The sequence below is a fragment of the Oncorhynchus mykiss genome, chromosome 17 (assembly GCF_013265735.2).
Source record: "Oncorhynchus mykiss isolate Arlee chromosome 17, USDA_OmykA_1.1, whole genome shotgun sequence".
Lineage (NCBI taxonomy): Eukaryota > Metazoa > Chordata > Actinopteri > Salmoniformes > Salmonidae > Oncorhynchus > Oncorhynchus mykiss.
This window is the reverse complement of record NC_048581.1, coordinates 50445775-50459389: the sequence shown is the minus strand read 5'-3', so window position 1 is coordinate 50459389 and position 13615 is coordinate 50445775. Positions and strand designations below refer to the sequence as shown.

General features: G+C 42.4%; 1 protein-coding gene across 2 annotated transcripts; it reads left to right on the top strand.

Annotated features, from left to right (window-relative positions):
• The first annotated feature begins 3659 nt into the window (after nucleotides 1-3659).
• Nucleotides 3660-13585, top strand: zbtb40 (zinc finger and BTB domain containing 40). 2 transcript variants are annotated; one of them, XM_021570298.2, is made up of 13 exons: nucleotides 3660-3786; nucleotides 4468-4630; nucleotides 4801-5324; nucleotides 5463-5578; nucleotides 6408-6609; nucleotides 6830-7237; nucleotides 7442-7648; nucleotides 7802-7966; nucleotides 8139-8353; nucleotides 9169-9328; nucleotides 9505-9555; nucleotides 12592-12812; nucleotides 13295-13585. In XM_021570298.2, the coding sequence occupies exons 2-13, from the start codon at nucleotides 4482-4484 to the stop codon at nucleotides 13478-13480; spliced, it is 2604 nt and encodes an 867-aa protein (XP_021425973.2). In that variant the 5' UTR covers nucleotides 3660-3786; nucleotides 4468-4481; the 3' UTR covers nucleotides 13481-13585. The 2 variants fall into 2 exon arrangements, with proteins under 2 accessions (XP_021425973.2, XP_036804080.1); XM_036948185.1 differs by lacking the exon at nucleotides 3660-3786 and adding an exon at nucleotides 3854-4029.
• Nucleotides 13586-13615: the final 30 nt, after the last annotated feature.

Below are 13615 nucleotides of genomic sequence, written 5' to 3'. Positions count from 1 at the left end.
CTTTCAGGGGCTATAGGCTAACATTACCTGTGTCTAGCTCAGCAAACCATGGCAAACTTGAATTGCAATTATAAACCCAGATTTTAGTCACCGTTCTCTTATTTAATATCATTCATGTTTAGAGGGAATGTTTTCCCATTTGTGGACCCAAACACAACGCACACATCAATGCCCTTTTTTCTGTCTTTTTTTTCTTTTTCTGCGTGATAAGTTTGGATGCTGTTCACATGGGAAACATCCCAGGCTAAATGTTTGTGTAATTTTGAGAGTCCATCTATCAGTACTTGCATTGCATGTAAAATCTGGTTCAGGATTCTTAGCTTGAGCTGAATAGGTCATATGTATATATGTATTACATTTGTTTGGCTGGGGCAATGTACAACAATATAAGTCTCAGAATATGAGAAGTGATCCATTGCACCAGATTTGGATGACAGCAAATTTAAATCTGCAGTCCCCGGGCAGGTGAACATGCAGTATAAACATATCATGTACAAACAGATGCCAAGATGAATAGGCTATGTATCAGAATAACACGTAGGCCTATCATTCAGGACCGACCAATGTGTTTCCAATGGTGATTCAAGATTTACTTTATTGTCCCTAAGTGGAAATTTGTCTTGGACACAACTGCTGCATACAGTAACAATACAAAGTACATTCAACAACAAACATTCCAGGTGTCCCTATCATACATAGCCCATCAAATCACAGATGAAGAAACACCTTCCTAATATTGAGTGGCACCTCCCTTTGTTCTCAGAACAGCCTCAATTTGTCGGGTCATGGACTCTACAAGGTGTCGAAAGTGTTCCACAGGGATGCTGACCCATGTGGACATTATAGTTTGTAGGCCAACGCTACAGTCGATTTTGTGAGAAGACCGATTGTTGGGATGTCTCATGGTCTGACAAACACCGCTCTTGCTCTTGTCACCTTTCAGCGCAGGTGCGTAAGTGTTACGTAGACGGATGTGGTGGATTGAGACGCATCCAATGCAAAAAAACATCTCAATTTTAAATTGACAGATTTTTATGAGGATTTTTGTATTCTAATTATATTGCTACGAGGAAGGAAGCAGACGTCGACATTACGAGGTTAAGAAACGAAAGAATAACACACTCAATCAAAACCGTCTAACCAAGAGGTCCCCAGAAGGGGTAGCAGTCTAATGCACTGCATTTCAGTGCTAGAGGTGTCACTATAGACACCCTGTTTCGAATCCAGGTTGTATCACAACCAGCCGTGATTAGGAGTACCATAGGGTGGTGCACAATTGGCCAAGCGTCGTCTGGGTTTGGACAGTGTAACCCGTTATTGTAAATTAGAATTTGTTCTTAACTGACTTGCCTGGTTAAATAAAATAATTACAGAGCGCTGATGAGCCTCCTACTTATGTTGACATGCCCACTTTCAGACACTCCACATATGCAGTTACCCATACCATAGATACCTTTGAGGAGATAGGAAACGGCATTGGAATCGTAGTGACGCACATTGTGTGTTCCGATGCGTTGTCAATGGACTGCGCGATGTGTTCTGGGCGATGCTGGGACAAGGGGAGCTCTCCTTCGATGAGTGTATGGGAGTCAATTGGGCGCTAGCTCAAAAACCCAACATAAGCATGAATTTCGTCGACAAGAAGTACATAACACATATTTTCCAAGATGTGATATAATTAATTTATCTCTATAATATCGTAAAGCTTTGTAAATCGTGGCATTACATACTTTCGAGGAAAATGGGCAGGTTCCTCGACTCCTCCCTTTTTCAATATATTTTTTATTAACAACAAATCAAGACAGAAAGTACATAAGGGAACACAAGTATATATAGATTATAAACAATGGACAATCGAGCTAGGGACATACATACACTTACAATTCTAACAGCTTTTTTTTTAGTAGAGTATTTAACTGTCTTAAAATATTGTTCAATTTCTTTTTGTAGGGTAAGAATGTGATGTGTTTTTTTGTTTGTAAATTTACATTTGTGTATATGATATTTGGCCAAAAGAATAATGCAATTAATTACAATGTTTCAGCTTATTTCTATCATATGTAAAGAATCCAAGCAGTACATCTCTCCACAATAGTGTAGAATCTTCATAAATGTGTTCAATTATAAATCTACTGATGTCTTGCCACAGTTTTCTTACATGAATACAATGCCAAAAAATATGCAACACTGTTTCTGGGTGGTCATTACCAAAGGAGCAATTTGAGTTGATGTTTTCCTTAAACTTCTTCATATAGTGGTTGGCAGGATAATATTTATGAATAATTTTAAAGGAAACTTCCTTAATTTTGTTAACAAGTAGGTATGTGTGTGGCAACATCCAAACTTTTTTCCAACAGATATTATCATTAAATCCATTCCAATAAGGCATGACATAAGGTACAACATCCTGCTGAAACAAGGTTCGTATCGCTCTTGTTGAAGGACCAAAAGAGAAACAAATCTTTCCTACTGATGAGTCAACAGGGTCAATAGAAGGTAGGCTCTGAGGATCAGGTCTTGACATGTTCCTGAATAACAGAGCAACACCTGAGGGAATGGCGTCTAAAACAATTGCAAAATCTTTAAGTGTTAAGTGTTAAGTATTTTTATATAATATATCCCAATTATTCCATATATAATATCTGTGTGGAGAAAAATTGTGTTTATAAATGAAGGACTATGACAAGAAAACCTGCCGATGAAAAGCAGAAAGTTTCACTGGAATTTTGTCAATATTATAATTGCAAAACAACATTAAGTTAAGGCCACCAAAAGTAGAGAGGACATGATGAGGAATAAAATTCCAGATAGAAGTGGGTCTTCTTAGGAATTGTTTTATCCAATTGATCTTAAAAGTATTATTTAAAGTAGTAAAGTCCAGAAAATTCAGTCCACCATTCTCATAAGTGTTCATTACAACACTTTTCCTAATGTAATGGGTACGGTTTCTCCACAGAAAGTTGAAAAGCATCTGGTCTATCTCCTTGCTTATTTTACTGTCAAGATATAAAGATAGAGTGCCATATGTTAGTCTAGAGATACCTTCAGCCTTGGTTATTAGGACTCTACCTTTTAAAGATAAGTCCCTCTGTAGCCATTGATTTAGCTTCTTCTGCGTATTTTTAATAAGAGGGTTCAAATTTAGTATGCCTCTAGACTTTTGATCCTTTGTAATGGTTATGCCTAAATATGTAAGTTTTTCTTTTACTGGAATACCATATTATGAAGGTGTCACACATAAGTTCACATTTATTAATGTTAATCCTTTCCCAGACGCTTTGGGAAAGGATTTTATCATATTGATCGATATGGGAATTTGGTTAGTGTCTTTCAGAAAAAGTGTAGTATCATCAGCCAGCTGGCTTGTAATAATTTATTTACCAGCAATGGAAATACCTTGTACAGGACTATTATTTCAAGAATTTGCAAGAAGTTGGGTGGTATGGAGAGATAGGACAACCTTGCCTAATTCCTCTCTTTAACTCAAATCTAGGTGAGGTGCCATTGTTTTTAATATTCTCTAAAACACTCTCACCTGACTCATACCCTGACTTGGAGACAGGATTGCGTGACGCAGCATGACAACGTGAACTCGATTGGTCGACAGTCTGCTGTGTGACGCATTATTCGGTCCATTCATTGCCCAATGGGATTCCTATCTCCTATTTTCTCTATACATACTTGCGAGCAATCGCCATTTCAAAATACCGAAGCTTTATTGCGCTGTTTAGTTTGTTCATCGACGGAGTTTAAATAAAGAGCCGGATTATTTGAATAACAGTCAAGGTAAAGAGAACGAGGGGTTGTTTTCTGGTCAGTTTATTTAGTAGTTGCTTATCGTTTCCTTCTGACATTTCGGTGACCTAATTCCACTGTCCTCAAAGCTAGCTTTTGATGCTAGCAAGGCTAGGTTCAGGTTGTAGCATGGTCTACATCAGAGTAAAAAACAAATGTTGGTGAGCTAATGTTAGTTAGCTACTTTTCTGTTTTTCTGCAATATTTTCACATCAGAGTACTCTGAACGAGTAGGTAACTATCTAGTTACGTTACCTATTAGAGGTTATAGGCTATCCAGATAGCAAGGTCATTTGCCATCTCCCTCGTTGCATAACACAATGTACATACTTTTTTATTGATGATTACATCACAACACTGCTTAGTGTTTTCCTCCACACATCAAATAAATTCCACTGGAGCTGATGATATGATGCATAATTTCATGTGCCTTCTGCAACATGGGTTTAAAAACAAGAACCTCCCTGCCACACACACATACACCAGTGCGATGACCAGTACAGCGTGAATGTTATTTCTTAAGGCTTTATTTGCAATAATCATACTGTGTGGTTGTTTCATAAAACATGGGTAAAAAATATATTTCACCACTCTAAATCTCTAAATGACTCAAATGTAACCAAGATTGCCAGTCACCATTACCACGTTTCCTCATTCCCCATACCTGTGCAGGTAGACTGGTTGTGATGGAGCTGCCCAACTACAGCAGGCAGCTGATGCAGCAGCTCCGCGCCCTGAGGAAGGAGAGTCAGTTCTGTGACTGCTCTATTCTGGTGGGGGACACACCCCATCGTGCCCACAAACTGGTGCTGGCTGCCTCCAGTCTGCTCTTTAGGTTGTTCAAGGAATCATTCATTTCAATCAAACAGCTTTGTCGCTTATACTGTCCAATTAAATGGCACTGTCCTCATTTATGAAAAGTTCCTAGCCTACAGTACACACATTGTGATTTATTAAAATTGCGTAGCCTACATACACCCACAACTTCCCTCTGTTCTGTCTCAGGTCTCTGCTGGAGGGCTCGGAAAGCATCTCCATCGACACGGCTGTGGTGTCATCCCAGGAGTTCTCCTGCCTGCTGGACATGGTGTACACCGGAAAGCTGCCCCCAGGGAAACACAACTTCACCCGCATCATTGCCGCCGCAGACAGCCTGCAGATGTTTGACGTAGCTGTGGGCTGCAAGAACATTCTCACCAACCTGATGAATCAGTCGACGACCACCACACACACTACACAACCAGCCTCACCTACCCCACCACCCGCCATCACCACCCAACCACAGCTCCAGAGCCAGGAGGCCGAGCACACAGCTTCCCCAGAGACAGCTGTACCTAGCATGGGAGAGGATGGTATGAAGATTGGCCCCTCTGGAGCCCAGGGGAAGGAAAAGGTGGAAGAGGCAGGTTTGGAGAGTGAAGTGACCACAGCAGCCACACGGAGCGAGCCAGTCAATGTGAAAGAGGAGAGGAAAGAGAAGGATGGGCCACCATCTAAAAGAGCTCGCCTTCAACTTCCAGAGAGCACAGGTGGGTTTGAATTCAAATGGGCTCATTGCGATGTTCCGTTTTGTTACTGTTATGTCCTGATATATTTTGATTAATTCTGTTAGGATGCTTCTGTGAGTGAGGTGACATGTCAACTAAGATTGTATTTCCTGGTTGCAGCTGACGTGGACCCCCTGTCCCAGGGAGGAGTCAAGATGGATACAGAGGTGGTGGATGTGCGGCAGTGGCTCAGAGCACTGCAGACCTGGGACGGCATCTCCACTGAGGAGAGACAGGTGAGACTTTGGATGGAAGACAGTGCCCACTGGGCGCACTACATCATTTCAATGTGGATAATTGGGTAATATTTGGTCGAGAGGTTGATTACTGAGATTACAACTATATTCACACACTCAAAAAGACAGCCAAAAGTCAGTTGAATTTCCAATGTGTTATCACTATGCTTTCAACCATCTAAAAGCACAACCAAATTCCAATGGAAAAATAATGTCAGATTTTTGGTTTAGTTATCACCCAAATGTCTATCACTGTGCTTTCAACCATTTTAAAAGCACAGCAAAGTTCAAATGGGAATACAATGTCAGATATTTAGTTTATTTATACAACATATTAATGTGTTATCACCAGCAGGGCTTTGTTAAAACCCTGGATGGGAGACCAAAGAGTAGCAGTAGAAAAATCCAAACTCCAGTAGGAGGTGCTGCCCAGCCTGTTTTTTTCTTCTGATAGTGGATATAACGTTGAAGATCTGACTTTGGTTTAAAGGTACAAATTCAACATATTTTTTACAAGGTTTGTCTATGTTGAAATTTGGTTACCATAGGTACATAATCCTGTGGTTGAAATTTAACCTTTAAAATAACAGTTTATGTTGATGACTATTTTCATGTCCAATGTATTTTCCACGTAGATTCCAAGGCACAATACGTGGACAAACTATGTTGCAACAATGTTGATTCAACCAGTTTGTGCCCAGTGGGTGATCTCTGCTATGACAGAACGCACAATTCAATGCAACACTCCATTCCTTAAAACGGTGAACAAGCCTTCCTCTACTACGTTTACAGAATTCTTCTCTCATGTATTGACCCTTACCTATCTCAGGTGATACTGTCCTGCAGTGAGGGGGATCCAGGGGGTCCTGCTGTGTTTCAGAGGCTCCAGAGCAGAGTGAAGGAGCAGAGGAGTCTCTCAGCCCAGACACTACTCACACTGATGGGTCTGCTTAAGGAGTTTCACCCCAATCTGGCAACCCAGCTGCATGAGCACACTCAGCAAGGAGAGGACACCAGCCAGGGAGCTACAGGTACAGAGTAGGGGAAATAAGGACACCAGCATGGTTTCAAGCTTTAGCCAACATGTTTGGCAACACAACAACAATTAAGTTGACTACAGTGTGTGAGTGGGATCCATCCATCGCTCTTCTGTTGTTTTGGACTTCATTTAAAAATCTTCTCAGGCAACCGATTCATTATCAAATGGTCAATCAATTAGCCTACTCAATGATTTGTTGCATCGATCCCCAGGCTCCGAGGCTGAAGAGCCGGAGGAGCAGCCCCAGTCGCCCACTACTGCAGACGCAGACACCGTCGAGGAGGAAGAAGAAGAGGAGATTGAAGAGGACGGTGAGAAAGAAGGAGAAGGGGAGAGGAAGACTAGATCCAGGGCTAAGCGCTCCTCCCCCTCTCGTCCGTACTTGTGTCGCTGGTGCAGTAAGGCCTTTGGTTTTAAGTGTCGTATGGTGGCCCACACCAAGCGCTGCACCATGTCCAAGGAAGCTAGGCTGCAGTGCCCTGAGTGCCCAGAGGAGCTGCCCACATCGCGGGCACTACAGCTCCACCGCAACAAGGCCCACCCAGAGTCCAAAGCCGCCAAAAAGAAACGGCCGCAGGTGTCCTGTGATATGTGTGGCAGGACCTTCGCTCACCCCTCAGGTGAGTTTGCCCGATCAGGGCTGGGAACGGATTGTGTTAGTGTAGAGGACCTGCGTAGTAAAATTCTTTGCATTGAAAGGGAAGGAGCTCACTATCTTACCCACTACTAATGTATAGCAGGCCTACCGGGCCTTAACCATTCTGCAGGAGCACCTGGTGTGTTATGTGTCTCCAGTTTAATTGACTGTGTTTGTATTGCGACAGGTATGCTGTACCACAAACGCACAGAGCACTTTGAGGAGAAGCCGTTTGCGTGTGAGGAGTGCGGGGCCAAGTTTGGGGCAAACTCTTCTCTGAAGAACCACATGCGACTGCACACTGGAGAGAAGCCTTACCACTGCAAAAACTGTGACATGAGCTTTAGTGTGGCTGCCGCTCTGGCCTACCACACCAAGAAGAAACACTCCGAGGGTAGGACACACACACACACACACACACACACACTGAAGGTCACACACTAGCACCAGATTGAAGCACTGTAACAGATCTCACATCTCAGGATTCACAAAACAATGCCAATTTTCCAAAAAACTAAATACACGTGTTTGTGGGGTTTGTTTTTAGGTAAAATGTATTCATGTCAGTACTGCGAGGCTCTGTTTGCCCAGTCCATTGAGCTGACTCGTCACGTGCGCACACACACCGGAGACAAGCCCTACGTATGCAGGGAGTGTGGCAAAGGCTTCAGCCAGGCCAACGGGCTCTCTGCTCACCTACAGACCTCTCACAGTAAGTAGGATACTCCTGGTTATGCTCCGAAAAAATATATATCTATACTTCAAAGTGAGTAGACACGACACTGAGGACATTTTAGAAATGTCTCTCAATCTCGCCTGGCTTTCACCCTGCTCGCACTCGCTCCCTCTCTTTCCATTTCCTCCACTCCTCCGCCCCTCTCCAGACATCTCTGAGCCTCATGACTGTCAGAAGTGTCGTCTCAGTTTTTCCACACTGGAGGACCACAGGAAGCACATCCAGGAGTGTCACCCGAAGGAGTACCACCGGTGTCCTGAGTGCAACAAGATGTTCACCAACCCCTCCCTGCTGGAGAAACACATAGCCGTCCACGCTGGGGGCAAGCCATTCAGCTGCAAGCTCTGCCAGAAGTCCTACCAGGTGAGAGAGCGAGTATCCCTGTAAAACTGCTATCCTTGGCATGAAGGGAGTTTCTGGTCTATAATAACGGTGTCAAACATTTCTTTGAACTTGATCGCTCTGAAAGACTAATAAGCCTACCTTTATATTCATCTTTTACTATTGAAGGACGAGTTGGTGGGGCTTGGCGCTTGCAACGCCAGGATAGTGGGTTTGATTCCCAGGACCACCCATGCGTAAAATATATGCACGCTAAATGGCGCGTATTATATTATTCACTGAGTGTACAAGACATTAGGAACACCTGTACTTTCCATGACAGACTGACCAGGTGAAAGCCATGTTCCCTTATTGATGTCACTTGTTAAATCCACTTCAATCAGTGTAGATGAAGGGGAGGAGGTTCAAGATTGATTTTTAAGCATGGAGACAATTGAGACATGGTTTGTGTACGTGTGCCATTCAAAGGGTGAATGGGCAAGACAAAGGATTTAAGTGCCTTTGAACAGGGTATGGTAGTAGGTGCCGGGTGCACCGGTTTGCATCAAGAACTGCAACGCTACTGGGTTTTTCACACTCAACAGTTTCCCGTGTGTATCAAGAATGGTCCACCACCCAAAGGACATCCAGCCAACTTGATACGACTGTGGGAAGCATTGAAGTCAACATGGGCCAGCATCCCTGTGGAACACTTTCGACACCTTGTAGAGTCCATGCCCTGACGAATTGAGGCTGTTCTGAGGGCAAAAGTGTGGGGAGGTGCAACTCAATGTTAGGAAGTTGTTAATGTTTTGTACACTCAGTGTATATTACTTAACATATCTCTCCGTCCACAGCAAATGTCGGGACTGTGGTATCATAACCGTACCAACCACCCGGAAGTGTTTGCTGGTCAGACCCACCGGCAGCTCAAGTCTCTGCTGCAGTGCAGCGTGTGCTGCAAGTTCCTCCACAGTGCCAGTAGCCTGGCTAAGCACCAGAAGACAGAGCACACAGGTGAGGACGGCCAGGGAGAGACCCCAAAAATGTCCCCCCCCCCCCCGCTTGCCATAATCGCAAATGTTTTAATTTTTTGTTATTCTCGGATTAGTGTTGTGCATCCCTGTTGTAAGGAATATACTGTTCTTGTTTTCATTTTAAATAATATTTTTTTTATTTTGTGTCTCCTAAAGGCATGTTTGATACTGACGGGCTTCTGGTGGGGAATCCGGACCTGCAATCAGGTAAGAGCTGCGATAACGTTATATTTCTACATACCATAGCACTCCTAATGTACAGTACCAGTCAAAAGTTTGGACACACCTACTCATTCCAGGGTTTTGCTTTATTTTTACTATTTTCTAAATTGTATAATAATAGTGAAGTCATTAAAACTATGAAATAACACATATAGAATCATGTAGTAACTAAAACAGTGTTAAACAAATCAAAATATATTTCAGATTCTTCAAAGTAGCCACCCTTTGCCTTGATGACAGCTTTGCACAGTCTTGGCATTCTCTCAACCAGCTTCATGAGGTAGTCACCTCGATTGCATTTTAATTAACAGGTGTGCCTTGTTAATTTGTGGAATTTCTTTCCTGCTTAATGAGTTTGAGCCAGTCAGTTGTGTTGTGACAAGGTAGGTTTAGTATACAGAAGATGTCTCTTACGAAATAGAGCTTAAGTCCATTTTAATGCAAGAACAACACAAATAAGCAAAGAGAAACAACAGTCCATCATTACTTTAAGACATGAAGGTAAGTCAATGCGGAAAATATTCTAGTGCAGTCACAAAAACCATCAAACGCTGTGACAAAACTGGCTCTCGTGAGGACCGCCACAGGAAAGAAAGACCCAAAGTTACCTTTCCAATCTACTATGCTTAATGAGCACAATCAAAGCAACTGGGCTGGATAACCTTCCTGCAGATTCATAAAGGATAGTGCTTGTGCCACTGCTAAAATGATAACGCATATTGTAAACCTTTCTATTAGTAGTGGTACATTTCCCAAGGATCTCAAAACAGCCCACGTGGTTCCACTCCACAAGAAGAGCAGTAAAACAAATGTAGGAAAATACAGGCCTGTGTCAATCCTCAGCACCTTATATACCTTCTTTATGGGATACCTTCACAAACTTCTTTATGAACTACAATCTGGCTTTAGAACAGCTCATTCCACGTATACTTGCCGTATCCACCTTTTTGACCACATTAAGCAGGAAAGTGAGAAGGGGAGCTATACAGGTATGGTCATGTTAGACTTGCAGAAAGCTTTTGACACTGTGGACCATGATATTCTCCTGATGAAACTCAAATGCATGGGTCTAAATTATGTAGCAGTGAATTGGTTTAGATCTTATCTGACCAACAGTACTCAAGTATGTAATGTTCTGTCAGAGGTCAAAGAAATATCCCGTGGAGTACCGCAGGGATCCATTTTAGGGCCTCTCTTATTTCTTATATACGTTAATGATGTGCCAGATACAGTAAAGTGCAAACTCTTGCTTTATGCTGATGATTCAGCCATACTGGTATCAGGGAAGAATACAGTTTACATAGAGGAGACTGAGTAAGGAATTGCATTTTGTTAGAGATTGGTTGTCTGGCAACAAATTGTCACTATATTTGGGAAAAACTTAATCATATTTGTTTGGAACAAAACATAGATTGCTTAGGGCTGACAAGATAATGGTAAACTGTGTAGTCAATGAGATTGAATCTAAAACAAGTATCTTCAATCCCTGTCTGGAGACCTGATTGCTGCTCAAATTCTTTCTAAAATGGCAAACAAATTGACATTTTTATATCGTAACACTAGATATTTTAACATTAAAGTTAAGAAACTGCTTGTCTCAACCTTGATTGTGTCATTTTGATTATGCCTGCTCTGCTTGGTATAGTGGGCTATCAAAAAAGCTGAAAAAGAGAATGCAGGTCATGCAAAATAATGTTAGCAGGTATATGCTGAATGTCCCCCCTAGGACCCACATAGGGAGGGGTACAGGAGTTCCGCATTGATATGGTCTACAACCAACACAGTCACAATACCAGAGTTAGTGTTATGTCTTGTAAATTTCCAAGAGTAAACAGTACTGCGAGGAGCATTTTTCCATACAGTCATTTGTCTAAGGAATAGCCTTCCCTTGGAGATCAAGCAAACTAAAAGTAGAAATAGCTTTAAAAAACAGTCAAAGTTTTTCATTTGGACAAGGTTGTCTAAGTAAGAGAAACCACTCCACTGCCCCTTGTGCCCCCTACTGCTGGCCAGGTGTATTTATTTGAATGATAGGTATGATGTGCAATTAATAGATTGTTTTAATGTGAAATGAATATGGTTGATTTTTAAGGTTAGGGAGAAGGGCAGTGAATAGTGCCACTTTTTAGGATGTCAATATAAATTAATGTATTTATGGTTGTTCGTAATTTTGACTTGTCTTTTAATCATTATATGTGTTATTGTTTTTACCATTAAGGACCACTTTGGAAACAAGCATTTTAATTAATACTTTCAAGTGATATCCTCTGGGTCCACATTGTACATTTTGTTGTATATGTCTGTTGCCCAAAATAAATTAAATTCAACATCAACTGTTCAGAGGAGACTGCGTGAATCAGGCCGTCATGGTCAAATTGCTGCAAAGAATCCGCTACTAAAGGACACCAATAAGAAGAGACTTGCTTGGAACAAGAAACACGAGCAATGGACATTAGACACTATCCCATATATGGGACTATCATTCGTTTTTCAACAGGACAATGACCCAAAACACACCTCCAGGCTGGGTAAGAGCTATTTGACCAAGAAGGAGATTGATGGAATGCTGCACCTGGCCTCCACAATCACCCGACCTCAAGTTGGACCGCATAGTGAAGGAAAAGCGGCCAACAAGTGCTCAGCAAATGTGGAAACTCATTCAAGACTGTTGGAAAAGCATTCCATGTGACTACCTCATTAAGCTGGTTGAGAGAATGCCAAGATTATGCAAAGCTGTCATCAAGGCAGAGGGTGGCTATTTTGAAGAATCTAAGATATATTCTGATTTGTTTAACACTTTTTTTGGTTACTAGATGATTCCATATGTTATTTCATAGTTTTGACGTCTTCACTATTATTCTACAATGTAGAAAATAGTTTTTAAAAATAAAGAAAAACCCTTGAATGAGTGTCGAAACTTTTGACTGGTACTGTACATAACAATCCGTTTTTTCTGTCTGTGTCTGCTCTATGTACATGTGTATTGATCTCCTCTCCCCTCCTGTATTCTCCCATACCCAGACTCGTCAGCGGTGAAGTGCCTGTACTGTCCTGGCCTGTTCCCCAGCGAGGCTGAGATGCAGGAGCACGCCAGCACTGAGCATTTCAGCCAAGAGGGGGCAGCGTTCGGCTGTTCTCTCTGCCCGCTGGTCTGCCCCTCCCAGCTTCAGCTCCAGGAGCACTTCCTTTCCTGCCACATAGGGACAATAGAGGAGCAGGAGCAGGCCTCCACCTCTCAGATGGTAAGGCTGCGTCCTAAGTCAACCCCTACACCTTATCCAATCGCTTCCCTACACTCAGTGAATATGTGTAATGACTCCATCTTGTAGTCTGATTTATTTAACCAGGCAAGGCAGTTCAAGGCCTTAGACCGCTGCGTCACTAATAAACCAAGGGCTCTATTCAATCTGCATTGCGGAAGTTCAGCTTTACAGCGTGATTGAAATTCAAAGGCAATGTTCCTGCTTTAGCAGAGACTGCATTCACGGTAAACACTGGAAATGTCCTTTACATTTCTATTGAGGAATCTGTAACGCGTCATTGAGTAGAGCCCTTAGTGTAATTTTCACCATATTACTTACACCTATTCAATCTCAAAAAGGGAGTAGGGGTTGGGGTGACGGGTGGTTTTGGGCTCTAGGCTCTCCTGTATTTAGTCTTATCTCATACAATGTAACTATGGCATGTTAGTGAAATGTGATTGACATGTCATACCTCCTATCAGGTGATTGAGACAGAGGAGGACCCCGCTGGCGTGGCGGGACAAGTGATATCTGTGGACCAATCCCAGCAGGTGTATGTTGCCCTGGGAGACGCGGAGGATGGTCACTCCAGCACTGAGGTGATGGCGGTCAGCATGGAGGATTTGTTGAATGGAACTGTCACTTTCATTTGTGGGGAGGGCCAGTGACCCCTAACCTCTAGTTTCTACTTCCTGGTGAAGTATGAACTGTCCTAGCAACATTGGGCAGCTTGGAATGAATAAAACTAACTTATGCTACACCAAGGGACACTGGTTTTGTATCCTGTTTGATTTGTAAATATT

Bases quoted from the DNA above. Each gene is read 5' to 3' on its own strand.
- zbtb40 (XM_021570298.2), top strand. From the start codon at position 4,482: ATGGAGCTGCCCAACTACAGCAGGCAGCTGATGCAGCAGCTCCGCGCC. The intron at 6,610-6,829 runs GTACAGAGTAGG...ATCGATCCCCAG, and splicing joins CACCAGCCAGGGAGCTACAG to GCTCCGAGGCTGAAGAGCCG. The intron at 12,813-13,294 runs GTAAGGCTGCGT...ACCTCCTATCAG, and splicing joins AGGCCTCCACCTCTCAGATG to GTGATTGAGACAGAGGAGGA.